Consider the following 22,306-nt stretch of genomic DNA (forward strand, 5'->3'; position numbering starts at 1 on the left):
CCTGCCTAAGCTGAAAAAATGACAAAGCCATTGACGTTTTGTTTTCGGCGAACATGACAACGAAGAACAAAGAAAATTAGATGTTAAGTGTGAAAATGAATTTGTTTAGTTAATTAATTGAAATTATTGTTAAACAAAAATAGATGATCCGATATGAAAACCAAAATAAGTCGAAGCCCTGATGTTGCTCTTTGTTAATTTTGTGTATTTATGTTTCCGGTGGCCGTCGCAAGAAGGATGCAGGACCTTTACTCTGAGAAGGATGACGAAACACTATGAATAAATGTTTTTTGAAAAGATGGTTTTTCTATGCCGGCGGATTCTCCAATGGCTTTTTCGCCCCAAATGAAAATTAGTTTTTATGTAGCCAAGGGTTTTAAACCTGTTGTTGCAAATTTAAGAGTATTTCGATCATAAAAAGAACTGATCGAAACGCAAATTTCATTATGACGCTAAAGATAAAATTTGCGTTTCGATTTTCTCAAATTTCCATCAAAGTGATTTAACGTTAACATAATATTTTGATTACAATTACGTTAATTTTATTGCAACGCGCCGTGACAATAAAGCACAAGTGTCCACGATCGCAATCTAGATCCTATTGTTAGAGATCCACATGCAACGTCATCTTCCTTTCGAGTATCTCTAATTAAAATTCAATTCACTTCAAAAGGAGTTCAAATCTCTTATTACCTTACGGACAGGAAATTGCGAGAGTAGGAGTGAGTTCATCGATCCCTGGAATAACAAAAAAATCTCATATATGGTAATTTGTCTCAATTTTAGATTCGCGTTCTTCTTTCTTTTTTATCGATATTCGCCTAAAAAAATAAATTTTTCAAGTTTAAAATATTTTATGGGATCTACTAAATAGGAAACTTGAATGATTTAATTTATCGCGAATATACTTTGCCTTACTTTTTTTGCACCTTCTAAATCCATGCAGATTATTGCAACGGTTTGTCGTTGTTTTTGGTCATTATTATTAATAAAATTTCAATCCAGTTGAATAAACTTTAAAAAAAAACATGTGAAGTTACTCTAATTTTAATGGATATTAATTACACGCCTCCATAGCGCAATTTTTGGGCACATCCGATTGAAATTTGGAGCTCGCATGAACATTAACTCACGTTCCTGCCGATCATAGGTCGAAAAATGAATAAAATTTTATTGCAGATTGTTCCCTTTTTGTAAATGTTAGAATCTATTTAATAGTTGCGACTAACGACAAGCCACACATACAAATTAGTTTCATAGAATTACTTAATTTGAAATCAATCGGATTTGGTATGAAGGCGTTCAGAAATTGTTACGCATTTGCTTGTAATATTTAAAAGGCAAACCGAAATTGATTGAATAAAGACAAAGAACAAATGTTGTCGTCGTCGTTTGTTTTTTTTTTCTTTGTGGAGAATTAAAGAATTTTTTGGCATAAAGTTGCGACGACAAAACTGGTTAAGACGCAATAATCTCTTTTTTTTAGAGAGAAAATTAAGTCAAAAATTCTTCAAAGGCATTCAATGTGAATCTGAGAGTTTCTGATATTCTGAATATTAATGAATTTTAATTTAGATCAAGTCATGGAATAAAGATATAAAGTAGCAATGTAACACTTTGCTTGGGAGATAAATTATATTCAGCAATCACAAAGATTACTGATAACAATTTGTTATATAAAGTCAGTTAAGTTGCATTAAGTTCTTATAATTAAAAAAAATATTTTTTTTTCACAAATTTAATTCAAAAAAAATAAATATTGTTAAAAATTATATTTAAAATAAAAAAAATATATTTTTTTTTTAAATTAACAAAATTATCGAAATTTTAATTTAAAAATTATTTGAAGATTTTTAGATTAAAAATCTTAAAAATTTAATTTAATAATTTAAGATTCATTAAAAAAATTAAAGCTTTTAGAAATTATAAATTAAAATTGATTAATTAATTAAAATTAATTAAAAAAATAATAAATAATAAAAAAAAAATAAAAAAATAATTTAATAAAAAAATATATTTATAATTAAAAATCTTTAAATAATTTTAAATTTAAAATTTCGATAAAAAATTTTTATATTTGTTAATTTTTGAAAAAAAAAAAATTATTTTAAATATAATTTTAAATAAAAAAAAGCTGTTATTTTTAAAAATTATTTCTTTAAAATAATAATAATATTTTTTTTTATAATTAATTTTTTTTTAAATAATTGCATCTTATCAATTACATCACTGCTTAAATTTAAAAAATTATCTATAGAAAATTGACGTCAAAATAATTTACAATGAACAATTAAATAAATTTCATGCAAATTCTTATTACATAAAATACTCAGGATAAAATTTCTTAAAATTATTAAAATCTATTAAAATTCCAACGTAATCATCTAATTATCCTTCAGCAATTATTTCTCATAAAAATCAATTTTTTACGACATTCTGACACGAAACTCACTTTGCTCCCTTTATTTATTACTATTTTCATTAATAACGTTAAATAAACATTTTTCAAAACAAAAACATTGAAACTCCATACTCAGTAAACCACATTTACAAATCTTTTATGCTGAAAAAAAATAAACGACGACAACTATGCACAATTCATTAAAAGCTACCTTTGTAGAAACACGCAAAACCACAAGTAACGAGGCTCGTTCAAAAAATTTACACGTTCGTACAAATCATAGCGAAAAATTTTAGCGTGAGTGGGAAAATTATTCCTCTATGCTTTTTGTATAGCGAGCGCATACTGTACCGAACATAGTCAACAAACACACATTGTTAATACTATACATTAAGTATAATATTATTATTTATATATATTGTTGATACAAGACTTTATTTTGAATTTTGCGAGGCAGCATTTAGTGGCGCTTAAGCTCGTTCGACGATCGGATGCAAATTTTTTTTCTGTTTGTTTAATTTTTTTTTTATTTTATTTATTTAAAAAAAAAATTTGAAAAAAAAATATTGTGCAAAAATTGGATTTTGTGAAAAAATTATTTAAATTAAAAATTTGAAAAAAAAATCCTCGAAAAAAAAATTCAATGTTAAAAAATTTCAAAAAATAAAAAAATAAATGTGCGAAAAATTTTTATTCAACATATATTTAAAAAAAATTAATTCAATGTAATCTGCAACACCATCAACATCTAAATTAAATAAAAAGTGATCTCTTTATTAATGACAAATAATCATATGTGGTTCAACATTAAATTGTAAAAAAATAGTGATTTTGTAATAAAATAATTTGATCTTGTCCGACAAACGCCCGAAGAAAGAAATTTTTTACACATATGATCAAGTTACCTGCACATGCGCAACATTAGACAAAAATAAATAAAAAAATTGTAACAAAGTGATAAAATTTTGAAAAAAATGTATCAAATGACGAAATTACCCTTTTTGTTAGTTATAATTTTATCGGTAAGTAATTTTAAATTTTTTTTGGGGGTTTTTCTTAATTTATTTAGCTTGAACCGGACACATAAAAAAATTAAATAAAATAAAAAAATAAATTAAATCGCTGACCATTATGTTATGTGTGAATGACGAAATGTGTGTGAGTCTATTGTTTGTTTATTTGTTTATTATTTTCATGTCAAATTTGGTGGTCAACGAAACACCTCTAAAATAATTTTTTTAACAAAATGTTGAAAATGTCTCGGGTTCGTCGTTTTTTTACAAGTCTTTCGATTTTTTTTTCAAATAAAATTATTTAAGATAAATTGAAGAAATTATAGATTATGTAATTTTTGGAAGTGTCGGCAAATTTTGGGTAATTTTTCACTTATTTTAAGAGGTTTTTTATTTTTTAAATTTTAAATCTGGGTCAGATTGAGTGACATTTTAACAATTTTAATGATTTTATGTTTTAAGAGTGAATTTTTTTTTTTATAAAATTTTTAAATTATTTTTTGAGTAATAAAATGTTTAATTTAACAAAATTTTTATTTTAGAGAGAAATAATTATTAAAAAAAATTATTTAATTAAATTTAATAAAATTATTCAAATATTAATGATGTAAATTTTTGAATTGAAAATTATGTGAAAAAAATTAAATTAAATTAAATTAAATGTAAATTAAATTCTTAAAAAAAATTCTAAAATTTTTATTTTTTTTAAAAAATAATTTTTTATTTTTTTTTTTGATAAAAAAAATCTTAAAAATTAAATAAAAATTGAAAAAAATAATTCACTCACAAAAAAATTAATTCTACAAAATTTTTTTGATAAATAAATAAATCTTAAAATTTTAATAAAAATAAATTTTAATAAAATTTAAAAAAAATAAATTTTCAAAAATTTAAAAAAATATAATTTTAATAAAATCAAAAAAAAAAATTTTAATCAAATAAATTAAATTCAAATAAATTAAATTTAAAAAAATAAATTAATAAAATTTAAAAGATTTTTAAATAAAATTGATTTTTCACATAATTTTCCATTCAAAAAATGCATTTTAAATTTTTGAATAATTTTTTACATAAATCCAAATAAAATCAATTTTCAAAAATATTTTTCATTGAATTCAGGCTTTTGTATAATTTTTATGTAATTTCATGTTTCCGAAAGACCTTTTTTGCAACTTTCAATCCTTATCTAACACCAAACAAAACATTGCAAAAAAAAAATCGGACATCCCCAATCTCTTTCCTTTTCCTCTTTGTTCAAATCTTTCCGTTTTGTCGTTATATCAACAACTTGGGATGGTGTGAATTCAATTCAATTAAAAAGTCGCAAAACAAAAAATCACGGTCAGGTAAATGCCGATCGGATACTTGAGTTCATAACAACCTCATTGATGTCACTTTATTGTCAATATTTATTTTCTCTCTTTCTTTGAACGTCTTCGTTTTCTTCTCCTTTTATAAAAACAATTTTTTTTTAAATATTATCTCACATCAGATAAATGTTTATGTTGTTTATGGTGCTCCAGTTTGTTTACCTCTAGCTACAAATTATGCACACTCATAAATTTGAAAAAAACGTAAAAATGTAAAATACTTAAAAATATTTTATCGTTCGTTTTTTGGGTGTTTCTAAGTCAAGGTCGCGTTTGAAGTCGATGAAGTGACGATTGCGAATATAACAGGAAATTTAATAAGATGCTCGTCTAACGGGTTCGTAACACACCCTTGCATCTGTTTACTTGTTTTGATTGAGTAACTTTTTAAATAAAATGATATAAAAAAAAATTAAATCAATTAAGATCCAGCTGTTGTCTTAATAAAAAAAATGATGCAATGGAAAAAAATAAGAAAAAAAAAAAATACGAGCAATTCTCAACTCACACGCTTATGTAACAAAATATGGGACTGTTAATACAATTTAAAGTGCTCGTTTCATATTTTTGCACGTCAAGTCTTATTTAATTTTGTCCCTTTTTCCGATGGTAATTTGTACCTTATTACCATACACGCAGAAACATAAGCAAAACAGCATGTTGCAAAAAAAGTCTTGTAAATACTACAACAACTTTCTTTTTCGTTCATTCAATACTTACAATTTTTAAACGAAACACGACTGATTTGGTCAATACAGCGACAATCTTGCAATAGGGTGTTGCCAATGCTTTTCTGAAAGATCTAAAATGTTGAATATTTGGCTTGGTTTGGATTAATTAGAATAAATTTTAACTATAGAGGCCTTTTTTGAGGCCTATTTTAAAGAATTTTGCTCTTAAGTATATTCGGAACTTAACATGAATCTATGAGCATAAGGTAATTTAAACCACGTGACCATAAACAAAAATTTTGGCTTAGTTTAAATAAATTTTAAACTTGAAGAGGCCTTATATAAAAATTTTTGAGGCTATGTTTTGAAAAATTTCGTTCTAAAAATAATTTGAAACTAAATATATTTTCTTATAAGCTTATGATAATTTTAACCACGTGACCTTTTACAAAAATTTTGGCTTGGTTTGGATAAATTTTTAACTTTGAGAGGCCTTTATGAACAATTTTCGAGGCCTATTTTGAAGAATTTTGCTTTATAAAACACTCAAAATTTAATTTAAATTCTTTTGAGCTAATAACAATTTTAACCATGTGACCATGAAAATTTTTTTTTGGGTTAACTTAAATAATTTTTATCTTGAATAACTTGAAGAGGCCTTATATAAAATTTTTTTAGGCCTATTTTTAAAAATTTATTCTACAAAATGATTGAAACTTGAAAATTTAGCTCTACAGGCTTCAGCTAAGTAATTTTAACCACGTGACCATTTTTAAATATATTACTTGGTTTGTATTAAATTGGATTAGACTTTAACTTGAAGAGGCCTAACGAAAAACTTTTTATGCCTCTTTTGAAGATTTTGCTCTAAAAAAATTCCTAAAATTTTACTTCATAAGCCTCTGAAGTATCATTTAACCACGTGGTTAATTTCTGATCAATACTTACTTCATTTTTTATTCAAAATCCAATAGAAACTTACCAACATGAGAATTTTGAATCCTTGAAATTTTTGATGACTGATGCTTCACAAAATTGTCTTTCACCAAAATTTTAAACTTTGATGTCATCAAATTTCCATAAAAATACCTGGCAACACCGGATCGAAGACATTTTATCTATATTTATTAACATAATAAAAGCCACAACGATTGCATATAGAAACGCAGCATCATGCAAAACAAAGCAAAGGTAACAACAGCAACAACAACATGAACCGATACATTTATCTTATGTTTGTATAAAATTTTTGTGTTTTTGCGCTCGGAATTGCATACCGAATGCGGGTTTTCATGTACCTTATACCTATATGTGTTCCAGTTTGCGTTTGTGTTACAGTTCTTTTCATTATACTCTATAGGTACCATTGAATATATTGGATTACATAATTATGTTAAAAGTGAACTCGAAGAAATGAAATGGAAATATTTATAAAAAGGGAGATTTATGTTGTTGTTATTTTTGCAAAAAAAAAAGTTATTGAAATAATATTTTTTTACAGGATTTTAAGTCACGTCGTCGAGTGGGCTCGTGGCTATTGAATGATATTTAGAGCAATTTAGGGCTGTGGTTGGATTTTTGTATTGACTGAAAAAAGTGACTTCACAAATGAAATCGAAAGTGAAAAAGAAAAGAAAAAAATATATTTATTATTATTATTACCGGTGTGTGTGCACTTTTTTCTACTTCTCATTATATTGTAATGATATATTCAAGATATGTATCACTTATATCGCGATGTGTCTTTCTTTCATATATTCAATTTAATCGTATAAGCATGGATTGGAAAAAAGAGATGTGTAGATAGATAGATGGAACGAATGGTAAAAAAAAGACATGACTCACGCACGCGTTTATGATCTTTATCTGTCGTGCAACTGTAGCAGTCTTCGTCGTTCGATGAAGGGCATTCTTGGAGAGAAATAGAAACGTTTCTATGAGGAAGATGTCTGTCTGTTACATATATCATAGAAAGAAGATTACAAAATTTCAACAGATTTTCTTTTTCAGAAAATTATTGCACTTCAATGTTTCCGAAAGATCAACAAAGAGCTAAAAATCAAGAATCCTGAAGAAATTTTAACATTATTGATCCTGTTTTGAAGTTAAAAGACTCATCCGAGTGTTTTTCCTGTCAATATAACTTAAGGGAAATTTTCAATAGCTGATATGGATGAAGTTGTTCTAACATTAATGTCTTAAGTAATTGTTCTGGTTTGATATATAAGCAGTCCATTTTGTTGGAGCAATAAAAGTTGTGCCCATGAATTATGAAGAAAGATACAGAAAAAAGAAAGAGTAATAGAAATATTTCCCCAAACATGATTCACAAGTTGGTTTAAGAAAAGGCAGAAACGAATTGAGAAAGTCGAGAATAGGAAATTCTTAATTTAATCCAGCGTATAAGATTTTCTATATTTAGCAACCATATTCATAGTACAGCTTTTAAGATTTACTTTTTCTGAAAAATACTCTCAGTATTATATTAAAGGCACTTATTTGATGAATAGAATTATTTTGAACAGAATAATTGCGATTTGTCAAATCGGTCATTTTTAATGTAGATAAAGATAATTTTTTTTTAATTTCTTAAATTTTTTTCAAAATTTTAATTTCTGATCTTTGAGTTTGGATTTATAAAAAAACTTTAAAATTATGACAAAAAGCTCTCTGTTTGTCAAAAACTCATTAATTTTGATTCATAAAAATTTTCAAAGCAAAATGCGCTCAAGCCATAAACCAAAGAAAGTTTTTTTCACTATCCAATCGACTCGAAATAATCACACAAACAACACGATACCAACACAGGTAGTAAAAAAAAATAAACAGATTGCTTGGAAGTAAACAAATTTTTAATATGTTGTTGATGTTAATATTTGTTAATGAGATTGCATCATATTATCGGCGATATGCGGCATAATTTTATTACACGTTTCTTTCTTATAAATTTTTTGCACCGTGCTGCATTCATTATCGTCAATTCGCATTTCCTTTTAGAGGAGAAAGATGGTCATTAGTGTGACATTAATTGACTTGCTTTGATTTTCTGATGGCACGATGCCAGTGGGCGAAATTTTGCGACAACACAACAAAAAAGACATTGTCTAGTTAGTTTAACAAGCTCCCAAAAATATTGATGAATAAAAAAGTAATTTCGGTAGATCGCACGAGTTCTTGTTAATCGATAATAATCGTGTTTGTCACGCCTACCAACTTTTTTTTTCGCAATTAAATTACGTGCTTTGTGGCATGTTGTGTGTAGGATTTAAATGAACAGGAAGATTAGACTAGATTTGCAATTCTACAATGTGGCGGCATTTCTTTTACATTTTTATGCTTTTGCATGCAAGTTGGAGGAACAATGAATAAATTGAGATAATTTTGTTAAAATTTTGAAATATTTTTGATAAATTCAAAGACGCGTGTTTCTCGCTCATTAGCGAATTGAAAATAGTCGCACCTTCCTTGCAATTGCAAAAAAAAATCAATAAAACGGCACGAGACTTGAAAAATTGATATAAATTTCTTGATTAAATTTCTATGGGCGTGTTTTCTATATTCCATTGTAAAGAAAGAAAAAAACTTGCAAAAAACATAAAAAATAGTTTTCGTTGTTAATATTCACCAATAATTCGTGATTAAAACTCTTGGCGGTTTCTGTCAGCTTTTGTTTTCTTTCTGCTCGTGATTGCATCACATAGGCCTCTTTTTCATTTCTTTGTGTTGAAAAAAATGGAAATGTTATCTAACAGTTGCAGCAGAAGTAGGTTCTTGTCAGGTTCGAACGCATTCACGACCCGCACAATTGATAATTAATCATCTTACGAACTGGAAACAATGGAACAGGAGGATGTTACCGAACGTTGCTCTTTTGTTATTAATGTTGAAGTTGAAGCTGTTGAAGTCGAACAATGAACATTTTTAAACTCAGGAAACCTTCGAAGGAACATTTTTGATCCCATATTGACCTAAAATTCAAGTTTCTGACACTTTCGTTAAAGGATGAAACTTCTCACAGCTGCTTAAGAAATTAAGCTGTCAACATCGAATAACTTTGAAACACTTTCAGTTATCCCTCATCATGGTCCAATCACGAATTTTAAGACATTTTGTTGTTCCAAAAAACAACTTTTTAAAAACAAACAATCGATGATGTGCGAATTGTGATGGTTACTTACTTGCTCGTGTGTTAATCTGATTATATGCGTGTCAAATCTCGTCGTCACTTCTCGTCGTCGTGCTTGCCTCTGATGAAAGAAGAGCTCGATTATTATTATATAAAATCATCAAATAATTCACGAGTAATCGCGAAGAGGAAATGATGTGTTAAAACCGAAATTTTGCGTTTTATTACTGAAATTGGGTTTAAAATTAATTTTATGGGAGAATTTAGGAATTAAAGTTCATTCAACTTTTTTAATTCTAATGAATTTCCCATTTCATAATATCATTTATTACAAAAATTTCAATTATTTATCTCACTTTTAATACGAGTAAATAGCAAAAATTACTTAACATTAAAAAATAATTGAATGACATTTTATAACCTGAGTGGCATGTTGTTGTAATTTACTCGCTTTGTACGCAGAAGAAAGAAATTTACTTTAACATTAATCAAGTATTTATTTACGGAGCAAGTGTCTACAGAAGCAAGAAAAAAAGTGAATAATAATAACAATAAATACGAGGAAAATCAGCGAAAAAACAACCATATCCTGTCAAGCAACTTTCACACTAAACGACGTTTAAACAAAATTTTTACTGTATCAGCTGGTTGTTATTACGTGCCTTGTCTATAACGAGAAATAGTTTTTTTTTGTATATGGATAGTTGACTTTTTTTGTTGTTATGTGGAAATTTTCAAGCTCAAGTTTAAAATTAATAACAAACGTGTTGGATGTCAATGTAGCGGTAAAAGTTCAATAAACAAGTGAAATGACATAAAACGAGAAAATAAACAAACAGAGATGAACGTGGAAGATGGAAAAGGTTATGAAGCAGTAGTTGAACTTTATATGGTAGAGACGGTGCAATGACAATATTGTTGAAAGTGATGTAAAAAATGTTTTTATTTTGAAATGAACAGAGGCGTAGTTTTAAAGAAATTAAAAAGGGGATTCAGCTATTGATTAGTTTGAGAATATTGAGGTAATAGAACAATTCTTTATATAATAATTTAAATGAAAAGAAACAAACTTAAAAATATCTTTCAGGTCCAATTGAAGTAATAAAATTATACAAAATAAAGAGACGCTATTATAGAAGAAGTCGTTCAAGACTTTCTTATGCATATGACTTCGTCAAAAAAGGAAAAAGTTATATGAACAACATCATAACAGCAGGGAGAATATCTAAAATGAAATTATATAGCAAAAGTTACGAATTGCTTTGAAACTCGAACTAAATGTTTCTGAAAAGAAAACTAACCATCAGAAAACGAACAATGCTATTTAAACCAAAGCCAATAAGAAGATTTGTGATACCGAATATGTTTTAAGCGAATCAACAAAAAATATGAAATTTTAACTGTACCTTTCTTCAGGGTACCCTTCTTCAACTTCTTTCATTGTTTGTGCAATAAGTATATCAAATCAACGACTTGAGCTCGTTAACAAAGTTTATGGGCAATTGCTTATGTGAAATATTCTTTTAGATTTTCTCTGCCTAAAATCAACTTAAAAAATAAACCTAAACTAAAAGAAATTTTTCTCAAAAACTCAATTTTAAACATTGGCGGAAAATAGATAGCAAATTTTTTTCATAATATGAAAGCATTTTCGAACTTCTAAAAGTTTTTTAAGAAAATTGTGAATAATTTTTTAATTACTTAAATTATATTATTTATAAGAAGAAGATAAATTTAAATATTTTTGAAATTTTCAGTTTTAATTTTTATATTTATTTAAAATGAATTTAAATACTTTTTTTTTATTGAAACCCCCAAATTTTTTACTTTGGAACTACGCCTCTGATCTAAACAAATTTTAAATTTGTAAATATATCTTCATAATTTCTAATCAATAAGCTAATAATTAAAAAGTTACGATTTTCAAAATTTTAGTTGCATAAAAATTGCAAAAATTTCCATAAAATATATAATTATATCCATCTAAATTAATAATTTACGACTTTTACATAATCCATTTAAACAAAAGACAATTTTTGTCCTAAAAACATTTTTTAAAATATCGATCATTCATCGATAACATTTTAGCTACTTTTATGGGCAATACATTGTCTTCTTAATCCCCTGAAGCAATTTCCTCTCTATTTTACATCACATAAACCAGTTCCTTGTAATTTTTTTATCATCTACCGTAATCTGCGTGGGCTTCCTAAACACCTCTTTGAACGCAAAAATTCATCATTTTTCTAAAAATTTTACCAATTTTGTAAAAAAATTTGTAACTAATTTTCATGAACAAATGGATTCTTTTAAACAAAAAATTAAAAAAAAATCCAAAAGAATGAAATTTTTTCACAATTACACGAGATCGAAGGCAATTCAAGCAACAACAAAACCGCCTTCTTCGAATTGTACAAAAAAAAAAAATTTAAAATTCAATGTGTGTGTCTCGCAAGTCAAAATATTTTTCTATTTTTTGTCTTGTGCCAAATGTAAAAAATTTTTATAAATTCATGAATGCTTGGAATGTGACTACTTTTTCTAATCTAAACTTTAAAGTAACGAGCATCGATCATTTTTAACGGGCTCTAAACGCACTGTGTGACTCAGCTTTGTTTGAAAAATTTCAATGATCTTTCGTAATAAATAAATAAAAAAAATATCGATCAGACATGAAAATCACATTTTTTGCTACTACTTAGTTTATTAATGCAAACGTGATTCAATTATTTCATTACATTGTCATAATTTACTCGACTTGCGGCAAAATATGAACGATGACTCTTCAAAAAAATACGATTCACGTTTTCTCGCGACAAACCGATCAAAATTGTGACAAATGCTTGATAGATAGGTCAAGGGAATTCCGTAACGGCAGAAAAAAATGCTCATACGTAAGAAGAGAAAAAATGTGTGAATTAATGTTAACGCACAATGTTATAACAAAAAAGCCGATTTCCCATTATTCATTTTTTTTGTTGTTCGACAATTTTTGTTTGCCTTTGTTTGTCGTTCATTATGGGTATTTATTTCGCATTAAAATATGAATGCAGCTGAAAAAATGTGGCATTGTTTGTGTGTTGCTGCAGTTACAGTGTCGAACAAGCCTCTGAAGAACATGTGTTCGTTGCTGTTGAGGTTATGATTTGCAATGGAGAGTGAGTCAATAGAGGATTTTAGGTTGAAATTTTTAAAGAGGAATGAGACTTGAGCGCTTTTTGGTTTAAAAATTGGTTGAAAATTTTTTTAGGTCTCAAAATTTTTAAAAATTTCAATGAAAATGGGCTCAAATCTCCTCGTTGAGACTCAAGGTCTTTCAAAAAGTCATAAAATTTGCTTAAAATCTCCTCGTCGGGGTAGAAAATGATCCAAAAAGTCATAAAATTTGCTTAAAATCTCCTCGTCGGGATCGAAAATGATCCAGAAAGTCATAAAATTTGCTTAAAATCTCTTCGTTGAGACTCAAAATGATTCAAAAAGTCATAAAATTTGCTTAAAATCTCCTCGTCGGGGTAGAAAATGATCCAAAAAGTCATAAAATTTGCTTGAAATCTCCTCGTCGGGGTAGAAAATGATCCAAAAAGTCATAAAATTTGCTTAAAATCTCCTCGTCGGGGTAGAAAATGATCCAAAAAGTCATAAAACTTTCTTAAATTCTCCTCGTCGGGGTAGAAAATGATCCAAAAAGTCATAAAAGTTGCTTAAAATCTCCTCGTCGGGGTAGAAAATGATCCAAAAAGTCATAAAATTTGCTTAAAATCTCCTCGTCGGGGTAGAAAATGATCCAAAAAGTCATAAAATTTGCTTAAAATCTCCTCGTCGGGGTAGAAAATGATCCAAAAAGTCATAAAATTTGCTCAAAATATCCTCGTCGGGGTAGAAAATGATCCAAAAAGTCATAAAATTTGCTTAAAATCTCCTCGTCGGGGTAGAAAATGATCCAAAAAGTCATAAAAGTTGCTTAAAATTGACTCTTTTGGTCAAAAAACGATCCAAAAAGTCATCACAGCTCCTAAAAATCTTCAAAAATCCTCCGAAAAATCCAAATTCGATCCTTCATTGAACTCTTGAAAGTAAAAATCCATCAGACAGACCCTAAAAAATTCAAAAAACAAAATTTTTCTATTAAAAAAATTAAAAACCTACCAAGTTTCGTTTTCGGAAACCATAAATTGTGCATATTCATAACAGCAACAACCGAACAACGCAAATAACCGAGATATGTTGTCGATTGTTTGTCCATATTTGTCGCCTACGTCTCTGTTCCACGTCTTTCTTACTGCATATGGCATCTTTGTTTGAACTTGAAAAATTACAAAATGAGTTACAACTGATTAAAACCAATTTTTTTTTAATTTTATGCATAACAAGGTTTTTTTTCTGCATGTTTGGCGTTCCCTTGGCAACGATTTTCTGTTTGTTTGAAGAAAAAAAAAATAGAAAAAAATAGAAAAAATTATTTTTACGTGAAAATGTCTCAAAAAAAGCCTCGAAGCCCTTATTACAAAATAAAAGCGAGCGAATTGGATCCAACGCCGACTTTCCAATCGCGTCAAACCGTCAACGATGTCGTAAAATTCAACATGCAAACGATCGGAAGGCAATTTTACTACCAGCGGATTGTTCTTATCACGCAGCATAATAACACGAGTGCCCCTTTTTTGAAAGATGTCTTCGCCAAACCCATCAATAAAAGCAAATGCACTGCCGGGGAGGAAAAAATGACGGGACTTTTCATCCTTTTTGACTCTTATACGGTCCAAATTCTCGAAGGACCCGAGGAAATGCTGAATTTGTACTTTCAGGAACTCGCCGGGCTTGAGCCAAAAGTCGTTCGGAGGTCCCGGATCGTCCTGAATTACACAAATATCAATCAGAGGTTCTTTCGAAGGATAATTTGGCGCATTGCCGAGTTCCCAAGTAACTTTTATCGCTGCCCCGAAGGAGTTGCGGACAAAAAATTCCATCAATGTCAGACGTTGATTGAACGAGTTTATGAGTTAAGCAGCAAAATTCGCGAAGAAGAGCTCGACGACAGTGCCGGATTCAAATCTTCATATCTTTCGACGGATTACAAAAATTTTACGCCAGACATTACGCTGCTGGATGCCGTCTTGGCGATGAATGAGTTGCAATCTATCACGGATTATAGCAACGTGATTAGTCAAATTCCCGCCTTTTACGGATTTTCGGAACAAGTTTGGCCCATTCCGGATGACTTGACGCCAAATAACGTTTTTGACTGGAACGAATACGACATTAACTTAAATTTTTGGCAGAAATAAATTTTTTTTTCATGTCAAAAAATTTTTTTTTTTTTTTTTTTCGAAAATTTCTTCAATTCAGTTTAACTCGAAATTTCGTAATTTATTTGGCGGTGCGACGACGACGAGAACGAGAAGCAGAACGAGGGCGACTTGCGGCACGAGTTGAACGGGAAGTAGCTCGGCGTGAACGACTACGACGACGTGGGGTTGTTGCACGGGGAGCTGCGGCAGCGCGACGTCCTCGAGGGGCAGGAGCTGCATGGGCTGCTTCTTGATGGGCTTCAGAATTGTGCTGAAATTAAAATTTTTATTAAAATTATTTTTTTTATAAAAAATAAAAAATGTTACCTCATCTCCTCCCATTGGCATGCGGTTTCTGGTCGACATTTTTTTAGAAATTCTTTGAAAAAAATTTGTAAAAAAATTAAAAAAATGTTTTTTCGATGTTCGTCAGGCAATTAACTGGACAAGAATGAAAAAAATCACGCGATAATTGGGGAATGCGTGAAATTCAATGACGATGTGATTGATTTTCGAATTTGGGTTAACACGTGAGTTGATGGATTTTTATTCGAATTTTATGGAATGAAGGATATTTGTCTGAAATTAAAAAATAATTTTTAATTAAGCATGAAATGAATTTTAAAATTTGTTTAAAATAAAAAAAATATTTTTCAAAAATTATTTCTTAAATGCTCAAATCAAAATTGCCAAAAATTAAGAAAAAAATAAAAATTAAAAAAAAAAAAATAAAAAAAATGTTAAAAAACTAAAAATTGCAGAAAATTAAAAAATTTTGTTAAAATAAAAAAAATAATAATTAAATATTAAAAAAAATAATAAAAAATTAAAATTAAATTAAAATTAAATTAAAATTAAATATAATTAAATTAAAATGAAATTAAAATAAAATTAAATTTAAATAAAAAAAAAAATTAAAAAATGAAAATTAAAAAAATATTACAAAAACTCAAAATAAGTAAAAAAAGAAGTTGAATGATAAATTAAAAAAAATTTAAATTAAAAAAAATAATATGAAAAAGAATTAAAAGTTACTGAAAAAAATAATTTCTCTAAAATTAAATGTATAATTAAATTTATTAAAAAAAAAATTTAAATTATAATTTGAATAAAATTAAATAAAAAAAAAATATTTTAAAAATTGATCAAAAATTAAAATTAAAAAAAATTTTTCATTTGAATTGGTTAAAAAAAAAAATTAGTTTTAAAAAAAAAACTTAAAAAAAATTAAAAAAAAAATTTTTTAAAAAAATTTCAAAATTCACATAAAATAATAAAAAAATTAAAAATTAATGAAAAAATTAAAATAAATTAAAATATGAAACCTCTTATGCCTTTATGGAAAATAAATCAAACTCATATTTTTTAAACTTCAGAGTGAATTGCATTATAATTACTCCTAACAAATATCCCCCAACCAATACTTATTAAATATTCCATAGACACACGCCATAAAAAAATCCAACAAACAAAACAAATCATTACTTTATTATTTTTATTTTTAAAAAATGTAGTCAGCACCTTGAAATTGCATTCAAAATTACCGCATTGTCTTTTTAAATTACAATTTTATCGTTTTATTCATAAAGACATTTTTGTTTTATTAAATAATAAACTCTTAATTTCATACAACAAAACAAACAAATAATTACTTTGAAGCAAAAAAAAATGAGTTGAGACCTAAAATTAAACAATTTAAGTAATTACCAACCATTCTAGGGACCTAAAATTAATCACAAAGATTTATTTTTTTCGATCTAAAAAATTAAATTTCAAATCGTGACTTCAAAAAATGTTCATTTCCGATTTCTTCAAACCAAAAAAAAAAAAATCAATTTAGTGACCTTTTTGACAAAACGAAAACAAACACAAAAAGAGCAATAATTATCTTCGGTTGAATCACGAGGAGGTCAAATTACGAACCACACCCTCCTCCTTAAATTCGAAAGAATTTTTAATCGTTTCAAGTAGAATGTGCTCTATTAATCATTAGAGCTTTGATTGACACAATTTCGTCGACGTTCAATTAAGTCAGAGGTCGAAATTCTTTGAAAAGAAATAGAAATCGGCAGCAAAATCGAAGCAAGGTCTCTTTTAATGACACTCCAGTTGTTGAGTTCGAAACAATTACTTCTCACAAAAAAATGCTTTGATTGATCTATGAGTCATTTTTTGTGTGTTTTTAATTTCGAATCAATTCAAGTCTCGTTACTTGGCAGAAAATTGGTTCAGAAAAATGATTTGTTTGACCCTTAAAATAAAGAAACAATAAATGGCATTTTGAATAAAACGATAAAATTGTAATTTAAAAAGACAATGCGGTAATTTTGAATGCAATTTCAAGGTGCTGACACATTTTATAAAAATAAAAATAGAAAGTAAGTGTTTGTTTGTTAGAAATTTTTTTTTGGCGTGTGTCTATTTTTTTGGTAATAAGCTATTGGTTGGGGGATATTTTTAGGAGTAATTATAATGCAATTTTTTTTTCAATATGAATTTGAATTTTTTTTATAAAGTTTTAACTTTTTGTTTTATTTTATCAGTTTTTAAATTTTAATTTTTTTTTTTCAAGTTTTTTATTTTTTTTTTAATTTTCTTTTTTTTTTTAATTTTTTCTTTTAAAATTTTTTCGTTAATTTTTAACTAATCTTATTTAAAAAATTTTTATTTATTTTTTATTATTTTTTTTTATTTATTTAAATTTTAATTTAAAAATTTTAATTAAAAAAATTAATTTAATTTTTTTTTCATTTTTTTTCAAAATTTTGTCATTTAATTAGATTTTTTAAATTGTTATTAAGCAATTTTTTTTTAAATTAAAAAAAAATATTTTTTTTACCGTTTGTTGGAAAATCTTTTTTTTTTCTCGACGAGAAGAATTAAAAAAAAATTTACTGTCAAATATTTTTTAATTCATTAGCTCGTCGAAAAAAGAAGATTTTTCATCAACATCTCTAAACTATTATTAAACTTTTTGATTAAAAAAAATATTTTTGAAAAATTAATTTAATTTTAATACTCAATATAAACTAAGGGTTTAGAAATCTTATTAAATGAAAGAATTTTGAAAAAAATTTTAAATTTTTTAAAAAATATTTTTTTTTAAAAAATTTAATAAAAAAAAAAAAATAAATAAAAATAATTATATTAAATTAAAAATTTTAAATTAAATAAATTAATTAAATTAAAAAAAATTAAATTATTTTAAATTAATTTATTTTTTTAATTAAATTTATTTTTTTAATTAATTTATTTATTTTTTTAATTATTTTTTTAAATAAAATTAAATTTTTTAATTTTTTTAAAAAAAAATAAAATTTTTTTAAATAAATTTAATTAATTTAAAATTTTTTGAAATTTTTTTTTATTTTTTTAAAAAAAAAAATTTTTGAAATTTAAAAAAATAAAAAAAATAATTTTTAAAGAAAAATTTCGATGTTTGGACCTTAAGAAATCTACTCACATGATTTTATTGAATATCAATGGCATTGACTTCACATGAGATTAAATTCGTTCATTTCAAAATTTAATCCAAATTTCGCAATAAATCGAATAATTCACTCGCATTTAATTCAAAACCAGGTCTATGATCCTTTTAATTCCTCCCACACGCATTTTTCGTGCAATACTTTAAATGTCGAGCACTGCACTCGATCTAATCAGCGCCCTACTTTTTTCTCATGTTCACGTAAAATAATAATTAATTCCCTTGTTTGATTTGCTTAACTAGATCATCACAAAGAAACAATTTTTTTTCGTGTCACTCGCAAATCGCGATGATCGTACATGACAATTGTTTGCTTCTGTTAAATATTTCTTTTCCTCATACGCCAAGCGAATTTCAATATTTTTGTCGTAGGCAGGCGCTGATTGATATATCTGTGAAAAAAAAAATGAAATTAATACAAAATGTAAAGCAAGGTCATGATTCCATTGTTACTGCAATAAAATAATTAAGATTCTGTACGTGCCGCGATTTGATCAGCATTTGCCTCTCACTCGTTGCCCGTCTTTGTACTTATGCGAAAATTATTCAAAAAAATTATTTTTATTGGTTTCTAGACTTTTATGTTGACTAGAATTTAAATTTTTATTAGTCACGTCTGATTAATATTTTCGTCTTTTTGTCTCTTTTTGCAGACATTGGTGACACTGAACGAGGGATCTTGGTCCGATCCGGTATCGAAGCAGTATCACATCCAAACAGACGAAGGACCCGAACGCTATTTCAAGTATCAGACGGATAATGGGCAGTACAGAAAGGAGAAACGATTGCAGGATGGCACCGTTATCGGTAAGAAAAAACGTGTCTCGTCGATTTTTTTGTACCTGATGGGGTCGATGATGATGTCTCATTATGAAAAAGGTTAATTTTTAATAAATGGTAATTTTTTTGAATAGGAGTCGACGCCTGGATCGATGCTGCTGGATACTTGCGACAAAAGGATTACATCGCAGACAATCAAGGATATCGGATTCTGAAGTCAAAGACCGTTTTTGTTGGAAAAGGAATGCCCATTGATGTAAGTTATGATAATTTTTTCATATTTTACCTAAAATTAAAAAAAAAATTCCATTAAAATTATTTTTTTTTAATTTTTTAAAAAAAATTATTTAAAATTTTTTAATTTTTTTTTTATTTAAATTTTTTTAAAATACTTAATGAAAAAAATAATTAATTTATAAATTATTTGAAATAAAAAATCTGTAAAAATTTAATTTTAAAGAATTTTTCATTAAAAAATTTTAATTTGAAACAAAAGAAAATTTTTAAAAAATTGTTTTTAAATTTTTTTTAAATAATTTTTGAAATTTAAAAAATAAGAAAATATTTTAAATTTATAAAAAAAATTAAAAGTTTTAATTTTTTTGTTTTATGTATTAATTTTTATTTATTTATTAAATTTTAATAATTTAATTTAATTCATTTAGTTTTTATTTTTTTTTTAAGTATTATTAAATAAAAAAATTTTAAATTTTAAAATAAATTAAATTTTTTTAATTTTAAATTTATTTTTTATTTGTTTTAAATTTATTTATTATTTTTTTTTAATTTTCGAAAAATTGTCATTTTCAAAAAAATTGTAACTAAAATTAAAATATAATATTAATTTTGCAATAAAAAAAATTAAATATTTGAATCTTCAAACGAAAATTTTAAAATAATTTTCAAAATGAAAAATTCTTGCAATTTTTAAAAAAATTTTTATTAAAAACTTGAAAAATGTTCATTAAAAATTTATTTATTTAATTTACATATTTTAAAATTTAATTCATTAAAAATTTTTAATTTAATTTTTTTTTTCAAAATTTTTTTATTTTAATTTTTTTTTTAATTTTTATTTAAATTTTATAAAATTTTAAGTTAAAAACTGCAGTTTTCAGATAATTTTTATTTTTTTTTATTTTAATTTTCTCTTTCTTTATTTATTTTTTTTTTATTTTTTCATTTTATAATTTTATTTTATCAAATTAAATTATTAAAAATGCAATTTTCAGATTAAATTTTTATTTTTTCACCAATTTCGATCAAATTAATTAAAATTTCATAAAAACTTACATTTTTCTCATTCCAGGAGGCAATGAAATCCACAAAACATTCGCCATCATCATCCCCGAACGCCATTCCTCATGCCATCAAATCCGTGACACCGCAACCGATTGCCATTGTCTCATCCACGCCGTCTCCCATCGCTGTAACTGCTTCTCCTGCCCCATCGCCTGTCGCCATCACAACTTACCGTCCTGCTTTTTACTCCACAACATCAACTTCTTCCCCTGTGACATGCGCCCATTGCCGTTATCCTTCCGCGCCTCATCCAATTGTCAAAAATGTCTTCATTCGCCCGCATTCCGAGCCCTTGTACGATCACTATATCGCTCCGTACGACTTGAACAACGATCTTTTGGAGGCTTCTCGTTCGGATTTCTCAACTTCGAAGCCTTCTTTGGTGTTCGAATTGCCTCTTGGGGACTCGCCGACGTCATCGACGCCTCATACGCCCATCGCCAAATACACCGACAAGCAATTTGCGACAACAATTAAGCCTGTGGGACACATTGAGAGTACCACGTATCGCCCAACTTACGTTTCCTCGATCGCCGATAGTTACAGACCCATTTCCGCGTCGACAGCTCGTCCTTTGGTAGGCAGTGAAAGTGTCTCCCGGCCTTTTTATAGCAACGATTATAAATATTACGCGGCGAATTACGACAAAAACGGGCTTGGAAGCGGTTATAAGCCTTACGATGGAGTCAGTTTGACGAAAGATGACGGTTTCAAGTATTACCTGCCGCGTCATTATCACGAAGAGGAAGGCTCGGATGGCGTGCGTGACGGAAGTTTTGGTTATATTGACCCCTTTGGCATCCGCCGCGTCGTTTATTACAACGTACGACCCGGAACTGGATTTGTTCATCGCAAAAATAACAGATTTGTTGGCTTCAATGCGACGCCATACGATCCAAGGCCATCGATTCACAAGAAAAAATGAAACTTTTGTCTTTAATTCCTACAATTTTTCTCACATACAAATAATTCCGCATTAATTTTCGATGTAAATATGCAAAAAAGCAACGAACCCACGTTTTCTCAGATTAAATCTTGGCGGCACATGAACTTTTTTTTTATTAGAATTAGTCATGCCACGAAAAAAATTTAAAAAAATTTGTTTTTTTGGTCATTCAAAAAATAAATAATTATGAGTTAAGCCCAGAAAATGACAAAAATTTGCAAATAATCATAGGAATTATCTAATAAGAATGCAACCTTGCTCTCCTACACTCGACATTGTTGTCCGGAACTTAAAAAAATATAAATTGTTGTTGTTCACAATTAGCTCCATTCAAACAACAAGACACTCGATCGGAGTTGAAGACGATAATTAAAGGCATTTAAAGGTGTCTCGATGATTTTTTTTTATTGAGACAAGATTTTTTTTTTATTAAGAAGAACAATTGCAGGGTTAATTGTCCGTGTCATTTGAACACTTTGCGGCGATTATTTGTCTGCAGTTAAAAAATCGATTTGTGCAGAAACGACCTTGATCGTGAACTTTAATGACGTGAGAGGAGTGACAATGTTGAGTGTTAATTTATTTTTTAAATAAAAAGATAGGGCGTTTGATAATTTTTTTTAATAAAAAAATATTTGAAAAAAAAAATTAATTAAATTTAATTTATGAAAATAATTAATTATTTTTTATTTTATTTTTTTATTTAAATTTTTTTTTATTTTAAATATATTTTGGGTTAAAAAATTTTTTCTTTTAAAAACTTTTAAAATAAGATTTTTTTATTTTTTCTACAAATTAAATTTTTTAATTCATTTTTTTAAATAATTTTTTTAAAATATTTTTTTAATTTCATTAATTTTTTAATAAATTTTTTATTTAAAAATTTATTTTGTGTTAATTTTTTTTCTTTTAAAAATTAAAA

General features: G+C 26.9%; 2 protein-coding genes across 2 annotated transcripts; both read left to right on the plus strand.

The window, feature by feature from the left end:
* Positions 1-3,283: 3,283 nt before the first annotated feature.
* On the plus strand, positions 3,284-21,946 carry LOC134831801 (uncharacterized). The gene is made up of 4 exons (XM_063845620.1): positions 3,284-3,423; positions 19,010-19,163; positions 19,271-19,392; positions 20,446-21,946. The coding sequence occupies exons 1-4, from the start codon at positions 3,376-3,378 to the stop codon at positions 21,361-21,363; spliced, it is 1,242 nt and encodes a 413-aa protein (XP_063701690.1). The 5' UTR covers positions 3,284-3,375; the 3' UTR covers positions 21,364-21,946.
* LOC134832439 (uncharacterized) lies at positions 14,054-14,866 on the plus strand. The gene has a single exon (XM_063846456.1). The coding sequence runs from the start codon at positions 14,054-14,056 to the stop codon at positions 14,864-14,866; it is 813 nt and encodes a 270-aa protein (XP_063702526.1).
* Positions 21,947-22,306: the final 360 nt, after the last annotated feature.

The sequence above is a fragment of the Culicoides brevitarsis genome, chromosome 2, assembly GCF_036172545.1.
Source record: "Culicoides brevitarsis isolate CSIRO-B50_1 chromosome 2, AGI_CSIRO_Cbre_v1, whole genome shotgun sequence".
Taxonomy (NCBI): Eukaryota; Metazoa; Arthropoda; class Insecta; order Diptera; family Ceratopogonidae; genus Culicoides; species Culicoides brevitarsis.